This window comes from Sparus aurata, chromosome 13 (assembly GCF_900880675.1).
Source record: "Sparus aurata chromosome 13, fSpaAur1.1, whole genome shotgun sequence".
Taxonomy (NCBI): domain Eukaryota; kingdom Metazoa; phylum Chordata; class Actinopteri; order Spariformes; family Sparidae; genus Sparus; species Sparus aurata.
Window position 1 is genome coordinate 23,137,374 of NC_044199.1, and position 19,803 is coordinate 23,157,176.

The 19,803-nt window shown below is 38.8% G+C and overlaps 1 protein-coding gene across 4 annotated transcripts in view; it reads left to right on the forward strand.

The window, feature by feature from the left end:
* alcama (activated leukocyte cell adhesion molecule a) overlaps nucleotides 1-18,858 on the forward strand; it is a 92,173-nt gene extending 73,315 nt beyond the window's left edge. Inside the window, exons 12-16 of one of the 4 annotated variants that reach the window (XM_030438515.1) lie at nucleotides 182-311; nucleotides 4,358-4,384; nucleotides 5,407-5,521; nucleotides 5,949-6,067; nucleotides 13,730-18,858. In XM_030438515.1, coding sequence (XP_030294375.1) covers nucleotides 182-311; nucleotides 4,358-4,384; nucleotides 5,407-5,521; nucleotides 5,949-6,033 — 357 coding nt within the window. In that variant the 3' untranslated portion in view covers nucleotides 6,034-6,067; nucleotides 13,730-18,858. The other 3 variants (XM_030438516.1, XM_030438517.1, XM_030438514.1) reach the window with 3 other exon arrangements.
* The last annotated feature ends 945 nt before the right edge of the window (nucleotides 18,859-19,803 follow it).

Sequence of the window (19,803 nt, forward strand, 5' to 3'; positions counted from 1 at the left end):
CAATGTATTAAGTTCAGCTCGATGTCGACAATGCAGTGAACAACACACCTGTCAAGCAATATACAAAGTATCAGGATGAATTGAAAAGTCGATAATGTGTCTGCAGCTTCAGAATCTGTACGATTCTTTTCCTCTATATGTTAAAGCCTCTTCGTTCATGTATTTTTTTCTCTGTCTCCAGGAGAAGAGCACTTACATCAATGGCAAGGCCACCCATAAAATCACTGTGATCCCTAAGGTGAACTTGACTGTCACCTGCATTGTCAGCAACAAGCTAGGAGAAGATTTCATGACCATCAATGTTTCTTCTGGTAAGTTGATGCCAGTCAAAAACTTGGTTGGTTGGCTTGCAGGGATTAAGAGAGATGCACTAATGCTTCTATGTGGTAAAGCACTAATGTTTGAGCTTTTAACAAACTTTTATTTCTCCTCCTTCACTATCTCCTGGGTTTTGCTGACTACCTTTTTTATTGAAAGGTGCAAAACCTGTCTCATAGTTCTGCAGTCTCAGAGCCACTGCCCAACATATGCTCTGAAATCATTGTAAATTGGTTCTTACCTCTTTCCAAGTTACACAGTACTTGTTGCGAGGCACAATCAGTAAAATATTCTTTATTTGTTACAAACAAAACAAACAACTACAAACCAACTACCAAACACACATACCCCACTTCAAAAAAACAACAATAACAACAACAACAACAATCCACTATCACACCCAGATGTTGCATAACAGGGACCTCCACTTAGATCTGGAACATTTTAATTTCTATTTATTGGGCCCCGGATACTTAAAACATTTTCACAAAACCCATGTGAGGTGCTTACAGAGCCTTTCAAGATTTATCGCTGAGACAACTTCCCTAATCCATCAAGAAAAGCAAGGAACAGTGGTAGCCTTCCATTCCTTTAGCATTATTCTCTTTGCCAATGACATACCAAACATGAGTCTGCTATACAGTTTGTGGCAGTGAAAGAGAGGCTTCAGAACAACAAAACAAGGCAATCAATGCATCAGGCTCAATATTTAGCTAATAAATTATGCAATACTAACTACCCCATAGTTTGGGAAATCAGGAAGCAATGCAGCAGTAACATTGTGGATGGCAAACAAAAACAAACCTCCTTAAACAAGCCTCCTTAGCATCTTTGCTTCCACTTTTTGGTCACTGTTTAAAAGACTCAGGGGTCTATACGCCAGCAGATAAAAGGATTGTGGAAAATGTTAACAGTGGAATATTTAAACATTCTCAACAGCAAGGGGGGGTATATAATAAGCACATTATTGAATTACCTCTTTAATTTCTCTTAACAGTGGACTTTGAATATGGATTACTTTTAGCAGATTAACTAAATTTAGTTAAATCAACAGAATCCAGTAATATCTCTATATCATTATCTGATGTAGTATAGTTAGACATATATAACTGTTATTAAAGATCTTTGAAATTGTTATTTATAACTTGTGGATTGGTTAAGATTTACCCAGATGACGACTTTATTATAAAAACAGATCTACTTGCCTTTGCACCTCGCAGTTGTCTGACCAACAATATGCCTGGCTTGTCATTCAGTTCAAATTGCTTTTGTCTCAGCCTAAGTATTTACCTACTGAACTGATCAATTAAAATTGTGTTGTCTTCATTCTTCAGTGTCACTATACAGTAAAGCTTTTTCATGGACAGAGATGATATGTATGCCTTGTCTGTTTCAGAGAGCTGTATTTCCATTCCGACAAGGCAGTTATGCTTCTTTTTGGAAGCTTCATTTGCAATAATTTTGCCTCTTACTATAGCTTTAAAAGATTCCCACAAAACAGAATCTGAAACAGCACCATTATCGTTGACTGGAAAAAAAACCCATCCATAGCTGCCTTTATATAATCCTGGAAATTACTGTTGTGCAATGATAATCATTTAAAGTGCTAGGAATAAAAAGTTTTAGTGAAGGCCCAATTAAGAGACATGGTGAGATGACTGTAATCAGAAAGGAACATGTTGTCTGTAATACATTGAAGATCAGCTTATAATCAATGATACAATAATCAATGCGAGTATATATATGTTCCGTGCAAATGTTTAAAAAAATTTACTAATCTTTGTTGGGTGCTGTATTCTCCATATATCTCTCCATAAAAGCAAGGAATCTCTGTCTGTCTGTGTGTCTTGTCTGTCTGTGTGTGTGTTCCTCAAATATCTCTGCGGATCAGGATCCGACTGACCTGAGACTTACAACATGGCTGCTGCGTGGTTTAAGGGTGTGCGACGTCGGATTTGTTTGGACTGCAATGATACCGTTAATAAATTATTTCATAAATGCTTCACCAATTCCGCTAGCATTGTCAACCGTAGCCACCATAGCCACGTTCGCACCAGAGCCAATCACTGCACACCATAGCCACGTTTGCACCAGAGCCAATCACTGCAGAGCTCAAGCCCACGACACACCTTAAGAAACAAGCAGATTTATACCTGCAGCAGTGCGAGCTGGACCGGGATTTTGCCGGCAATTCGGTCCTGTTCTGTGTATCTAAACTGACTGTTGTGGATTAATGAGTCTAAATGAGTCCGGACCGAGTCTGTTCCAGTCTGAGGAGATCCGGATATGCAAGGACAACAAAGTGGAATCGGAATCTGTGGATGTTCGTGAGTAGCTAGCTGCTAGCCCACCCACACGGCCCACTTCCTGAGTCGACGGACCGGACGCACCGGCACGTCCAAAACCAGACTTAGGGTAACTAATGTCTGCCACGCTTTTTCGCGAACATTGCCGTCACATTTGCTTTGTGTCTGGTGCAGGAAGAAAAGGTAAAAAAGGGGCTTTTGTCACGAAAGTGTCCGCAAGCAGCAAGTTTGGTTGCCAAGGAACAGGGAAAGTTGTGTGAGGGACGCCGGCGGTGATACAGACAGCGACAAAGATGGCGAGTTTTGAGAGTTGAGAGATTTGTGACATATAGCATGTTTGGAGTGTATAGTTAGTATGTTGTATAGTGTTTAGTGTGTAGTGTAGTCGTTTTTTTGTGTTGTGAGTCAAAACAATGAGGAGACTGCTGAATGTGGAGCAGGCAGTGCAGCTCTTCATTGAGCTGGAGGAGCCTGAGGCATTGCCTGCATTTAAATGTCAATAGTTACATATAACTTTGCTAAATTTGTGCATACATTTTTGAAATTTACAAACAACAATTTATATTTGCATTATAACTAATTCAGTTGGTTCATTAAACATATTTGTGGTTTTCACAGTAAAAAATCTAACTTTTTCCTACTCTGATTTTATGTTATTTTGTGATTTTAGGTCCATAGTGTTAATATAATATGTCAAAATTAAAAAATAACTGTACAGTCACACGTGTGAGGTTGTGCTGAAAATAATGACACCAAACAAGGCAAGGTAAATGGTTTTTAAGGTGAAATATAATGGTATAATCAAAAGTAGTCAAAAACAGCCAATTATATCTCTGACGTCCCACCTTCAAACACAACCTCATTTGGCCATCCATGAAAAAGCTACTTAACCTCCCACTTTTCTATAGGAATACATGCTTCCTACGGGCAATGCACTAGTTTACTCAGTTTAAGGATTAAATCAAATTTCAAAGTGATCACTGAAGCAATTAAATCAGATTAGAAGAATTCAAGTCTGGTATCAATTTAAAATCTCTTCCAAAAGAAGTCATTTTCATCTATATTAGGACCATAAATATTAAGACAGTTGATACGGATACTGTTAATGTGTCCTGTAACTCTCGATTGTCTACTGGAAGGGTCAGTAATGAGACCAGATAATTGAAATGGTACAGATTTTCTAAACAGAATGGCATACCCCTGAGCTTTGGACAAGAATATTGGATTGATAAACATTTGAAAACCAATTTTATCTCAGTCTACTTTGATCAGAAGGCTTTATGTGCCTTTCTTGTAGAAATATATAACACTAGCAGACACAGGTTCCAGATATAGGAAAAGCTTTCCATTTTTTATTTGACTTCCCAAACCCTTCACAATGTGGTAACAAAGGTTAGTGTCTCTGCCTTAGGCTATTATTAACCGTTCCTGCCATTGCAAAAACAAACATATAGCATAGAAAACAGTCTTGAAAACTTTAAGGAAGATTTGGTCTAGCACAGACATATCCCAACTGCCACCCCTCCCACTCCTAGACCAAACAAGTTGGCAGTACGCCCATCTACTTAACAATCAGAAAAATGTTTGATTTCATTTAGTAAGGCTGCTCCTGGCAAGGCTTCTCTCAGTGCCGAATTTGACTTTGGGGTTTTTGGACTAACAGCATAAGCATAATTTAACTTTTATTTGGCTTTTCTTTTTATGAGTTCTAATTTATATATGTTTTATTTCAGTTTTTAAAGAGGACAATGAGAATAAAGGTAAGAGTTTGTTTTCCTTTTTCTTCAAATGATCAAACTTGTCTTGAGGTAAAACCTGTTATCATGGCAGATTTACTGTTATCTTTATAGATTATTTAATTAAGCATCCAGTAAACACCTCTCACTCTCTCTTCATTTAAACCCATATTCACCCTTTCACCTTTAAACAATACAGTGTGAACATGCAACCGTACCTCATTACTCTCTCTTTCAACTGACTAACTCATTCAGGAGCTCTCAGATGCAGAAGCAATACATTGAGTACCTGATGATTATTAAAGTTAATAGTTTTGTTTAATGATGAAACACAGTCATCCATGCATGTGTGGTAACACTTGATAATAATTATTAATAAATGGTACATTTATATTGAATTGAATGAATGATTGAACATTGATTTATATGTTAATGACATCTTTATAATGGCCATCCAAATAATAGATGTACTACACAGTATTCATCCACTATTTACAAAGTATTATAAACATCAGTAACTCATTGTTTGTTAACAGTGAACGTTTGATTAACAACACATTTACCATTTATTATTTGTGGTTGTTATGCAGTATTAGTGTGTACTGTAATTGAAGTATATTATATGATCCTCCATAGATAAATATAGATTTATACAGCCTATCTAACAGATGAAACTACAGTAACTTGATGCATCTGATGTAGATATAGATGGTTCATTTCAAAAGAGAATATAAAAAAAACAAATCAGTATGGTTTTCAGTGACAACTAGAACAAGTTGCTGAACAATAAACTTGAGACAAAGCAATAGAGTGTTTGCAGAAGAAACTTTATTGTGTGGTTTATGTAACTGCAGCGAGTTTGAAAAGGACTCTGTCTCTGTAGTGTAGCCCAAGCTAAAATGGTCACAAAGAGCAGCACAGAGAATGATATACTGTGAAAACATTTTTCCTAGTTCTTTGAATTTATGATTTTAGTGTCTGTGTTTGCATCAGAGCCTAAGTACTCTATTGGGAAGCTGAAGCAGAGTACTGATGTCCATTTTCAGGCTTTCTGGAGGATTCAGATGACCAAGCAAAGCTCATAGTGGGTGTTGTGGCAGGGCTTCTAATAGCTGCCGCCATGGTGGGACTCATCTACTGGCTCTATATGAAGAAATCAAGGTATAGAAAGGCACACATTTACATTTTACGTTTGAATTGTAAGTGTCTTCTCAGTTCCTGGTAGCACTGCTTTAGGGTAGTTGACACACCTTTCTGAACAGAAGGAGAGACCACAGTTTATAATCTTGAGAGTCAAGGTTACAGCCACAGTCTCTGACAATAGATTAAACAATGTCTGCACTGAAATGATTACATATGTCAAATAACTGATATTCAGCTGAGGATTTAGGGTGGGAGGTTTTCAGAGCACATATCAGATGGAAATACAGCAGAGGCAGGTATAAGTTTAAAGGAGAGAGTTTTAACAAGGTATGTGCATACTGAAAAGATGAGTTTGCAACCTTCTGGGGAGTGGCTGACTGTAGTAGGGTGAGAATGTTATTCTTTAGAGGTGCATCACAATTTTGTAATTGTGTATTCACCACAGACAAGGGAGCTGGAAAACGAATGAGAAGGAGGAGGGAACACCTGAGGAGAGCAAGAAATTAGAGGAGAACAACCACAGTGTTTAACAGTGCTTCGGTTGTACTACATGGAATAAAAGAGGTAAGAATTGGCATTTTTGATATACATAGACACGAAGGCAGTCTAATGACGTTACAATTAAATTCAAGTGCAAATTCCGAAAAAGTTAAATGTCATTATACATGTTGCTATTAGTATACCACACAGGGCTCCGGACTAATGTTTGGTGCTACCAGGGTTGGGAGGGTTACTTTAAAAATGTAGTCCGATACAGTTACTAATTACCTGTTAAAAAATGTAGTCAGTAACGTAATCCAAGTACCACAATATTAAAGTAATGTAACTTGATTACTTTAAGTTACTTTTGGATTACCTCAATACACATGCAAATAAAGACTTCCTCTGAGGAACACATAAAGCAAATTAAAAATTTAATTAATTGTAAGGTGTGTTAGATTTATTCAGTTTTATTCCTTGCCTACTTACTATTCAGCTGTATTCAAGAATTACATCACATATTACAATAATAATAATAATAATAATAACAATAATAATGGTAGTAATTATTATTAGTGTTATTGTAACTACTAGGCCTATTTCTAGTAATAGCAGTAGTAAAACACCCCCACCTATAGGATGTGTGTCACTTATTTGTCCCCCAAAATTACCCATACAATTTCCTAATATAATCATGCTATTTTAATACCTTGTTGTGATCTAAAGTGTTAGTGACCCATTTCAGTCACTGCAGGTTTTTCAGGCAATTTTATTACGTACAAGCCTCACAAGGTGGCAGTAGCTACATCTCAAGTGTCCATGGGGCCCTCGAAAGTCAACGAGTTTTCCACGATGAAGTCCGTGCAAATGTTTCACAATAAAAGCCTACTGAGCTATTTATGCTACAAGACTTTTAATTTGAGACGGACACAGGAAGTGTTGAGTTTGTATTAACAATGTAATGTCTTTATTTTAACAGGGCAAACGGGAGCGAACCAAAATGAGACTTCAAAACTACCAAAAAACCTAAACACGTACCATCCCGGTCACCAGCAGCACCACCCACAGACCCAGTAGTAGTACCTAGTAGCAGCAGCAACAGCAGCAACAGCAGCAGTAGTTGAAACAATGACAGCCCGAGCCTGGTTAGCAGGCTAACTAATGTTTTTTTTCTCTAGCGCTCGAGTCCATAATGAGCCGCCTGGCTTCACCTGAGAGCAGAGCGTCGTTGTGACTGACTTGTAGTGAACTGTAGTAATTCATTCACATTTATTCATCATTCATCATCATATATTTTAATTGTAATCCAACTAATAATCCCATTTTTTTTCCAGATGTACCTGTAATCTGATTACGTCTTTTTTTTCTGTAACTGTAACGGAATACAGTTACTGCTTTTTTGTATCCTAATTACGTAACGCCGTTACATGTAGTCCGTTACTCCCCAAGCCTGGGTGCTACCAACTTTCTCATTTGGTTGAACCAGCACACGATTCAACACATCCTCATACCTAACATTGGATGAGGTCAATTGCCACTGACTCCCAAAGTGACATGTATCACCGCTCCCAACACAGCTTGACCATTGGACTGTACCAGTGACAGGCTCCCCGGCCCTTCATCATCTATCCCAGTTTGGTTAAGTTTAGACAACAGAAATACTTACAAGAATATAAAACAAAATAAAAAATATCGTGGTTTGGCTTAAAATAGCTACATAATTTATGTAACTAAGTTATGTATGTACTATATACAAGTTATGTATGTGACATGAGTTAACTAGTAACTTAAAATAAGTCACCATTGACTTTTGGTTTCACACTAGACATGAACAGCATCCATCATACAATTTTGCCAACTGGCTTTATTAATAAGGCTTGCTTATTTTGGGCTGAAGAAAATGACACCAACAGCTACAATTCTTGCAAGGTGTGCTAATGTAAGTGATGTAGTGATGTGATGTGTGACAAAGTACAACTTACCCAGTTTATAGTACATCAGCTAATGTAGTTTCAAAATATTAAGCTAACCACTGTGTAAGGTTATCAAAGCATTGACAGAGGGCTGACTGGATCTGTGGGTCTGGAACTGCTGCGTCCAAAACTGCAGGGCTCTCTAACTCTGCAGGGTGTTGTTTCTCCCACATTGGGCCACATAAAATTCTATCCTGTGCACTGCACCACTTTGGTCACAGGCTAGAGCCCTGCCACAACGTACGTTATTTTTATAGGTTTTTATTGGTTTGGCCATTATCAGATCCAGTAGATCCCCACAAATTAATTGCTGAGATCTCATGACATGGTGACATTGTTAAAGCAAAACTCTCGCCAAAATGCAACCTAGGCTTTTTTTGTGAATGTATATGAGTCAAACCTTTGTGTAAAAGCATAATTATGACGAAAGAGATGTTAACCGTATTTTCGTTTTCAGGCAAGCTCATTTTCAATGGAGCGCTGGAGCACTCTTATGCTAGCATCAAAATTGCTATTTTTAAAACACTAAGGAGGCTCGACACAACATGAAACTTTGCTCATAGTATCACCACTAGTATCAGGACGGTGGCGAGCGGAGGAAACATCTCCTAACGTGAGTTGTCCAAAAACTCCCTTTTTAATAAACTCTGTGTACACAAACAATGTTCTCAATGCTCGTTTTCATGTGTAGAGACCCTGGTGATACTACAAGCAAAGTTTCATGTTGTGTTTCATGAGTGTTGTGTTTCATGAGTGCCTTTAACCTCAGACTTTCCTCTGTAATGAGGGGTTATTACTGACACTTCCAGTGTGCTCAATCTCAGTATTACCTCACAATAAAATGGTTTAGATAAGTTGTTGCTACCACATCTCCTATCAAACAAAGACTATCCTTTTTCTTCCCATTTATCATATTGAAACCCCATTAGATTTCTTTCCTCCAGTTGGAACCACAAATTTAGTTAACATGGATAAAATGTGCTCATTGATTTTGTTAGTTGAATGGGCATATTATCTAAAAATTGACACAAAAGAGGCAATGAGTGACTACGCTGTTTGTTTAATCTGATAATCTTACGGTGCAATTATGCATAATGCAGTAGAATTAGAAAAATGACACTTGTAGAAATCCTTGGAACTCATCATTGGTAAACTTTTGACCTTGATTGTGTATCTGGTGCTTGGAGTTTTTAACTCCTCTATGCTGGCAACAGCTGTGGCCGGAGGCATTCTTCTGAAGTTGCTATTTCAAGAACCTCTTGAATGCATTAATTTAAACTTGGCACAGATATCCACGTGGAATCAAGGATAAATGGAATAGACCACCATTATTCAATGCTGTAGCTCAGGAACAGGAGTTGTTATTTCTACTTTGACTTTGTCGTAATTGTGATGTCTCCATCTTCCTATATCTCAGCAGTTACTTTGAAGTAGGGCTGCAACGATTAGTCGACGTAATCGATTACGTCGACGATAAAAATTTGTCGACATGAAATGTGTGCGTCGACGCGTCGTATTTATTAGGGGGTGTTTCCTAGGACCAGCGGTGCTAGGAAGCCTATTGTAATTGTAAAGATTTTTATTTTTATTTTTCTCCGGCTAAAAGTGGTGCTGCAGGCTAAACCATGCAAGGGAGGGTGGTGCAATTTGGAGGGTTGGTCCAGACTCCTGCGAATATCTCAGACACAAAAAACTACATATATCCGCCTGCAGGGGGCGCTATAATCTAGGCCAACACGTTTTTGCCTGTAACTCCCACACCATATGTCGCATATTCAAAAACCTTGTATCCCCACATTCCCTGAATGGAGCTGAATCACTTTGAGATTGGCCACGCCCACTTCCGGTTAGAAAGTTTTTTCGTTAATCTCAAAAACTGGAAAACCTACTTTTTCGAACTCCTCCTTGGGATTTTGTCCGATCTGCGTGAAACTTGGCACGTACACTCAGCTGGACCTGATCTAAAGTTATCAAAAGAATTTTGCTCAGTCAAAAAATTTGGAAATAATAACGAACAAATTTCTCTAGCTAGCTATAAAAATGTAAACTGTTTGATATCTTGGTCAGACTTAATGTTATTAACACCAAATTTGAGTTCTTTGGTTGCCATGACACTGGGAAGGGATGAGCCGAATTTGGCGAATTTTGGCCACTAGTGGGCGCTAAAAAGATGGGAAGTTTATATCTCTTGACAACTATACCGATTTTTACGTAATTTGGTCGGTATGATATATGTCCAATCCTGAGGCCAAATCTTGAAGGTGGTCATGACTGGTCAATGTGGGCGTGGCTTATTACAACAAATCCAAATTGGCACACATTCAGTCTTTTGCACTTCCAGTGCACTTCCCATTACAGCGAATACCACGGCTCAGACGTTGGCCTGTGTCTTCACTTTTGCCCCGAGCCCGTCATCCTTGGGCCAACTTCTGTGGGCTCTGCGGTGCGCTGGGTCCGAGTCAAGCGGGGGGGGGCTTGGCCCCCGTTCATAACTGCTTGCAGTTCTAGTTTATTATTAGGGCCTGAGCAGGAGGACCTGCGAGGTCCCTATTGTAATTGGAAGGAAAGAAATTTTCTTCTCCAAGTTTGACTGCAGTTTTGGATGCCTGAACATACCCAAAAACTCACCAAATTTGGAATATACGTCACATCCGGCGAAAATTACGATCCTGCATTGTCACTGGGCGTGGTCATGACCTGCAGGCTCTGTAGCGCCCCCTAATGTTCTTCCCTGCCTTCCACATGCGTGTAGACAAACGAAATTCGATACGCAGATTCCTCATGACCAGACGCACAAAAAAGTCTGGGGGGCACATACTGTCACTCCAACAGGAAGTCAGCCATTTTGATGTGTGGCGGCATTTTTCCCAAATTCATGCCTACTTTAAAAACTATCTTGTCCTAGAGCTTAAACACCACAGTCTTCAAATTAACTCAGTTATCTTCTTCATGCCTTGAAGAACAAAAGTTATGGAAATCATTCAGCTGCGTCAAACTTTAGTGGGCGGGGCGGTGGAAACCATTTTTTCCTCACGCCGTCAAGCCTCAAGGCTCTTAACTTCAACATACAATTTCCTATCCACACCAAACTGCTCATAAGTGTAGAGGCTGTCTCCCCAAATAAATCTCAGCATCAATACTAAGTCGGCCATTTTGCTTTTGGCCGCCATTTTGAAATATTGCCCATCTTCGTACTTAAATTATCTCCTCCTACAGATGTAACACCACGACTTCAAAGTCACTCAGTATCATCCTCTGACCTTGAAGATTAAAAGTTATGGAAATCTTTATTCTACGTCACACCTGCTGGCCGCAGTGGAGCGGTCAATTCAAATCCTTCGCCGTAAAGCATCATGTCCTCGTAACTTCTTCATACAATTTCCTATCTTGGCCAAATCTCTCAGGAATGCAGAGGGAGTCGCCCTGAACAGATCTGTGGGGCGTGGTCGTGACCTGCGGGCTCTGTAGCGCCCCCTAATGTTCAGCCCTGCCTCCCACTAGTGCGTAGAAGAAAGAAATTCAATACACAGATTCCTCATGACCAGACGCACAAAAAACCCTCTTGGACCGATACTGTCACTCCAACAGGAAGTCAGCCATTTTGATGTGTGGCGGCATTTTTGTCCAAATCATGCCTACTTTGAACATTATCTTGTCCTAGAGCTTAAACACCACAGTCTTCACATTAACTCAATTATCATCTTCATGCCTTGAAGAACAAAAGTTATGGAAATCATTCAGCTGCGACATACTTTAGTGGGCGGGGCGGTGGAAACCATTTTTTCCCCTCGCGGTCAAACATCAAGGCTTTATAACTTTAACATACAATTTCCTATCCACACCAAACTGCTCATAAGTGTCCAGTGTTCATACTTAAATTATATCCTCCTACAGATGTAACACCACCGACTTCAAAGTCACTCAGTATGATCCTCTGACCTTGAAGATGAAATGGATATCTTTATCCTACGTCATACCTGCTGGCCGTGGCGGTGCCCGCCATAAAAATCCTTCATCATGAAGCATCGAGTCCTAATAACTTCTTCATACAATTTCCTATCTTGGCCAAATCTCTCAGGAATCTAGATGGAGTCGCCATGAATAGATCTGTGCATCAATACTGTGTCATATCCATAGCGCCACCCACTGGACACAGGAAGTCAGACAAACATCATCCGATTGACATGACGTTCACTGCTTGTTTTCTCCCCGTCATGACATGCTTGTAAAAGGTGAGCGCGCAGTCTGACAACGCCGCAGCCCGACACGCGCGGCCTGCGAGGGCCCGTTCATCACTGCTTGCAGTTTTAATTGTTATTATTATTTATCATCATTTTAAAAAAAAAAGATTTGAGCTGGAGCAAATCGCTTTAACACCGCTACTAGAATGCGCACCACAGTGTGGCATAGAAGAAGAAGACGGTTCCGCAGAAGAAGAACAATATGAATGATGGCAGAACATGTTGAGGAGAGCAGGAAAGCGAAACCAAACAAGTCCAAAGTTTGGGAACATTTTCAGGCGATAACCTCCCATCTTCAATATATGACATTAAATTTACGTGTGACTCTGTAGTAGAGCTCAGATCGAGCCCAAAAACATCAAACCCGACCCGACCCGTGCACGTTGAGTCCTGGCCCGTAACGAGTAATCTACCGCGTTAATATTTCCAAACCAGTAATCAGATTAAAGTTACTTACTCAAGTCACTGTGCGTTACTATTATTCTGTCATTTTCCTATGAATTTTGCTTTCCTCTTGTGTCTCGAGGAGTGATGTCACGTGTGTGAAAGGTCACGTTTTCAGCATGAGGTGAACTCACGTGTTACACCAAGCAGCGACACAAACAACAATGGAGGGAGGAGAGAGATTTGCGTTTTGTAGCTGGAAATACAGTCATTATTTTGAGTTATTAAAAAAAATAGCCTACAAACCTACAAGCAAATCAAACTGAAATGGATTTGCATTTTTAAGACTCATCCATTAGTGTGCAACCAAAAAGTGATTTATTAAAGTTCATAGTTATTAAAAATGCAACAGATCTCGAATGACAACAAGTGTGGTTGTGCTGCCCCATGTGTCATCAGACAAGAGGCCGGCTGGAGACAAGCTCTTTAATACATTCATTGGCTAATAATGTGTACAGATGTGAAGGGTGGCCAGTAAAATGATTCTAAAAAAATAAGTCAATTTGCAAATAAGAGGTTTCTGTCTGACAGCAGCGAGATCAGTAATAATTCATGTGTAGGATATTAAGTCATTAAACAGTAATAATATAAATTGGATAAAACACTGAATAGTAAACCTCCACTTAATGCAATGATTTATAACATAATAATTCATTTGTAAGATATGTAATAAATTAAAAACTGTAATAATTAGTATTAATTAGTTCAGTTGACATATTAAAAATCCAGTTGTGTTTCAAAATATTATGTTTTCAAATGCATGTTTCATGGGTTTTTAATTTGCTCTGAGAATATGAGGTAAAACCAAAGTAGAAACAGATGCTGCCAAAATAATCATGACTAATCGACTAATCGAAAAAATAATCATTAGTTGCAGCCCTACTTTGAAGAATACAATGTTGTCATATTTGATTGGACTGATTGCCAAAATAAAGGGAATAAAGATATAGGTTGTAATAAAGTGGAACTACCCTTCAAGATAAACATGACTGTAATGTGTTTGCATTAAGGTACTTTTCCGGTCATCATGTTCAAATTATTTTCATTACTGAAATGATTATTAATGACTACATGTCTTTGGGTTGAAGAAGCAGTTGGAAGCAACAAATATGGACTCCCAGCTGGCTGCTGACGCGCTCTATCAGGCATCAACAATCAGAGTACTTTTCCACCAAGTCCTTCCCACAACCGGCTTTCCACCCCACTATATGATGTCTGCACTGAGGCTGACTCGTCTATCTGTGTCATTTGGTTTTGTGTTACTGGAGAATGCTCCCTGTTTTTTGTTTGTTTGTTTTGAGTAATTCTGTGAGGCTGTATGGTAGTTTTTTTGTGTTTTGTTTCATTTTTGTTGCTTTGTTTTCTCTTTACAATTTTTTGGTTTGGGTTGTTTGTTCTGTGCATGTCTAATAGCCTATTTAACATAAATTGTTATATGTGTGCCTTGGCTGAGCATACCATTTTTTTTTTTTTTTCTGTTCATGTGCTCTGTGTTGAAAAGCCTTTGTTCTGCTGTGCTCAAAGACAAAGAAGTTTCACTGCTGTATGACCCCAACGAAACTGTCCTCAGACTTTTCAGAAGATAACCTCAACATTTGTTCTCTGGATTTTAAACACTGGCAAATTGATTGTCTAAATATTTAGTTATAGACATGATATTAAATGAGGAACTGGAACTGTGAATGATTTCTATAAATGCAGTTTACTGTAACTGTGACACCAAAAATCAAACTTGCTGTGTTTTAAACTACATTGTGTTAATGTAAATTGGACATCAGCAAATGGAGCGTTATGACATACAAAAACACCAATGTAAATTGGTACTTTTTAACAGTCTCGGGAGAAATTTTTTAATCCCTTTATGTTTGAAGAACTGTAAAGCAAGAAGTTATCTAAAAGGACAACTTGTAAGAAATGCAAAAGTGTGTTCAAATATAAAGTTTCTTTTTTTGAGCAGGTTTTAAAACAAATTTGTTTACCTGGGATTTGCATAGTTAAGTACACTACATTGTTTTTCATGTTTTCACTGCTCTACAGTTCCTGTAACATCCTCTCTAGTTTCAGACCATGCTTTTGAAGTATATTTAATATTTGCTGTTTTGATTTTTGAAGAACTTTACTGATGCCAGGTCTGAATTCAGTTTTTTGTGTTTTTGATGTATTTATATTCTGTTTGCAACCTACCTGGCTGGCAATGCTGCAGCATGCAAAATAATTAATTTAAGACTGTGCGGAATCATCATCAAGTGTTTAATAGGTACTTTGTTGGGAGAGTTACATGACAGTAAATAAGGCTATGCAGTATCTGAGCTCATTCTCTGCTGTATTATTATTATTTTATTATTTTCAGCTCACCTGTGTGAGGAATGACCCAAATCGAAAAACAGTATAGAACAGTACATAAATAAATTAACAAAATAAGCATCAATGTATCACATCAACCTAAAATCTGTTAATTGTGATTATTGCCAAGACAGATTAACACCAATCAACCACAACACTAAAGGGTCTAACAGGTGAAGTGCCCACCATTTGTCATCTCATTACAGTGAAATGCTCTTGATTTTGTATAGATGCCACTTGATACACCCCACCTACCTAAACAGTGTTGCAGACATAGTACACTCCCTCATGGCAATGGAACTCCCAGATTGCAGTGGTGTCAGCATCAGGACAGTGCACCACACTGCAAAACTTGCTCAGGATGACCCAAGGGAGGTAGCAAAGAGCTCATGGTGTCAACATGGTCTCCAAAGTCCTCACTTCCAAATCTGATAGACTACAGTATATTTGGAATGTGGCACCATTCCAATCAATGGAGATCCCACCTCACCACAGGACACAAAGGACCCGCTACCAATGCCCTGGTGCCAGACACCAGTGTCCAAGCCTTGATAGGCGCTGACCTATTGAGGATGCATGCTCCTGCATGGAAAAGATGTTTGATTGGATTGGGATCTTGAGAATGTAGATGCCAGTTAGATTTCTTGAGCTCTTTGTGACCTTCCCTGGGTCATTCCTGAGCAGTGTGAGATGTATCAGTGCACATTGACCTCGTGGAAGTTGCACCTCCATTGAGGAGCACCATTGCCATTTAGGGTGTTCTGGTGTTGTGGCTCATAAGGGTATAATACATTTGAAGAAGAAGCAGGAAAAAAGCGACTGAAATTGCCTTTTTCAAATGCTTCAGATATAAATAGTGTTGGCTGTTCACAAATGTTAACTTGAAGGAAACATACACTAGTTGACCCTGTGATTGTCTCTTTGATACCAGTTTTCCAAACTGTAGCAAAGTTATGACATTCCATTTTTTTACTTTACTACATTATTTGGAAACCTAACTTTATGATTCCAAGGGGAAATTCATTTTCACAGCACAGTACCTGTCACATTAATTAGAAGTTACCAGTATAGCACTTTTCTTCATCCAGCATTGTCAGAATTACAGTGGTATACTTGTATTGATGAATGGTTGTAAAATTACATTACATGAATCCAGTAGGTCAACACTGAAAAACACCTACTCCATTGTTTTCTCATGCCTTTTGTCCCTTTTTAAATAATCAGGTCAGCAGTGAAACCAAAGAGGATAACATGAGAAGGCCATAGTAGTGTTGTATATACAGATTTTTGTTTTTGTATTGTTGTTGACAATAAAGTCTACATTTTGAAAAAAAGAAAAAAAGTCCTAATCCACATTTATATGCACAGACACGCCAGATTTCTGCTGTTCTATGAAGCAGAGTGATCACGTGGTGTTTTCTTGTGATATGGCTCTTGGTTTCATTTAACAAGCAGGACAATGTATTTAGGCTGTGAAAACCGATACTGACATGTATGGAATAAATATGAAAAATGGCTTTAAGAGTCATTCCTGTTTCTTCATCATCATACAGGGAAAAAATACACTTTTTTTAAAGCCCAACATAGCATCCTGGTGGCAATTACTGTATTCCTTCACTGACGACTATAGTAACTTCCAGCACACCCCCAAGCTCCATAAGAATATCTATAAAGTGCAGTATTTACAAAGAATGATTGTACTATTGATACTAAAAGACTACACCCACCCCTGCCACAGAGGCATTAGTATTCTCTGTTGTACTGCCAGGCTAGGGAACAGCTTCTTTTATCAAGCTTAAATACTCCTGACAACCCAATAAGCAAAATAAATGTTGGGAATGTATATTTCAACAAACCACTAGTATGTTTAAACTTTACTTATTGTATGTTGCATTGTCACTTTACATTGTGTCCATGCTCTCAAACCGTGATTACAGGTGAAACTCGAAAAATAAGAATATCGTGCAAAAGTTCATTTATTTCAGTAATTCAACTTAAAAGGTGAAACTAATATTATGTAGACTCATTATGTGCAAAGCAAGATATTTCAAGCCTTTATTTCAGATTTTTCGAGTTTTACCTGTACTTGCTTGCAAGCCTTCTTACCTGTAACTCCTGCACCCATTAGGTCATAATATGTAATGAAAATGTGATATTGAGAGTGAGAGTGTGTAAAACGAAGCCTCAGACTCAGAGTAGAGTGAGATACAAGAACGTTCACACCGCTGAAGAGGTCGATGAGGACTATGATTCTGAGCTGTATGTGGAAACTATTACTGCAGAGGAAGTGGAAGAGGAAAGTGCATCTGCAGACATCGGACTGGGACCACAGAACCGACAGCTGAAGTTCAAGCTGGATACTGGAGCTCAAGCCAGCATAATCCCTGCCACTGCCTTTGCCACACTCATGCCCAAAACACAGTTAAAAGCCCCAGATCATAGGTTAACAGGCTATGGGGGACACTCACTTGAAGTGAAAGGCTACTGCAATATAGAAGGGAGGTATAAAGAGAGATCAACCATCCAGAAGTTCTATGTAGTGAACTGTAATGGCCCCCCTATCCTAGGCTTCAGAGCATGTAAAGCGCAAGGGCTTATTAAAGTAGTATATGCAGTCAGCAGTGAGAAAGAGGGAACCACTCAGTCAGACAAAATCTTAAGTGAGTATGCAGGTATTTTTTTTTTGTAATTCACTTTTTATTGCTTTTTAACAGTACAACAAAAAGACCAACATACATGAACAACGTCAAGAACATACCAACATGACATGAAAGGCAACACAAACAACAACAACAAAACAAACCAAAACAAAACACAAAAAAAAAAAAAAAAAATAGACAATTAGATTACATGAAGTAAATTAATCCAGACATACAAATAATTATATCTACATACACAGGGTTGACACCTCCACCATCTCTCCCGACTCTCACCCCCACAGTCCCCGCCCCACAACACATGATACTTTTGTCACAGTCAAGACACAGCTCCCATCTAATAGAGATTCATCTCCACTGCCCCTCTAATCATCCATCTCGTACAAGCCTCATGTAAGGACCCCGTATTTTCATAAATACTTCCTCCTTATTGTTCAGTCTGAAAATCAGTTGTTCATAACTGGCTATTTTGTTCATTTCTTCCAACCATTCATTAAATTGTAAAATATTTTTTGTTTTCCATTGTCTTAAAACAATCCTACACCCAGTAGTAAGGGCCAATCTACACCATAGAGTTTGCTGGAGTGATAACTCTACTCCCTCTGTTACTATACCCAAAATACACAGGGCAGGGCTCTGAGATAAATCCATCCCGAATACTTTGTTAATGAATAATATTATATTTTCCCATAAGTTTTGTGTCTTTTCACATTCATACAACATGTGTAAAAGTGTTCCCCTACTCCTCTCACACCTCCAGCATAACTCAGAATCACAGAGCTTTAATCTCGCCATTTTACAAGGACTCCAATAAAGTCTATGTATGATTTTATATGCAATTAGACGGGTCTGTATTTCTCTAGATATCTTATACCAGGATCTGGTTATTTCCTCCCACTGCTCCCCAGATATCTCACCCTGTAGATCCTCATCCCATGCTCTCTTGAGAACCTCCAGCTTTGGTGGGTGAGATTGTCTCATAAGACTGTAAAATTTCGATGCACCACCCTTAGCCCCTTGGTTGCCCTGTACTAGTTTTTGTAACTCTGTTTGAAGTAACAGGGGGAATTCACGTTGTGCAGACAATATACAGCTTCTTAATTGCAAATATTTCCAAAAGTCTTGTTTAGGGATTCTGTATTTAGTTACCAGTTGTGTAAAGGACATAAAATCGTCTCCCTCAAAAACATCTCCAATAAAAATAATCCCTGCTTCAACCCATGGTCTCCGATAGAGAGTTTTTTTATCCACTTTCAATAATTTGTTATGCCATAGGGATGACTTTCTAGTAAAAGAAGGGTTTATGCGAATAAGACGATGTGCTGCTTGCCAGGTTTCTCTTGCAAATAACAACAAAGGATTCCTAGACGGGATTTCTCCCCCAGTTTGTGAGATAAAAGCTTGTAACGGGATTGGCTCTGTAAGTTCCTTTTCAATCAAAACCCAACCTGGAGCTTGGTCCTCTGTAATATATATTTTGGCCAGCTGGTTAAGAGAAAAGGCATAGTGGTACCAGTCCACTCTTGGCAGGTTGAGGCCTCCATCTTCCTTTGCAGCACACACTTTAATTCTGTTTAAACGAGGTCTTTTACCTCCCCATAAAAAAGTATTTACCACTGCATTGAATTTTTTAAGCAGTGAAGGAGGAAAGCTCATGGGCAGTAGGTATATAATATAGTTCATTTGTGGAACCACCATCATTTAGAATATTTATTCTTCCCAGCAGAGATAATCCTATTTTACCCCAATTTTGCACTCGATTTTCAAAATTAGAGGGAGAATGTTTTCTGTCATTATATCTTTTAAACACGGTGTGAGCTTTATCCCCAAATACACTAGTCCTGAAGAAAGCCATTTAAACTGCCAGTTCTGCCTAATACTAGGTGGGCACAATCTAGACAGGGGCATTGCTTCTGATTTTGCCCAATTTATTTTGTAACCTGAGATATGAGAAAAGGTATCAATCAAAGAGAGAATGTGAGGGACAGCTGTTTGTGGATTTGTGGACAGTAACAAAATGTCATCCGCATACAAAAGTAATTTGTGTTCCATCCTTCCAGCTTGAATACCTTTGATATTTGTGTCGTTTCTGATGGCAGCTGCTAAGGGTTCCAACGCCAACGCTAATATTAGGGGGCTCAGGGGACAGCCCTGCCTTGTAC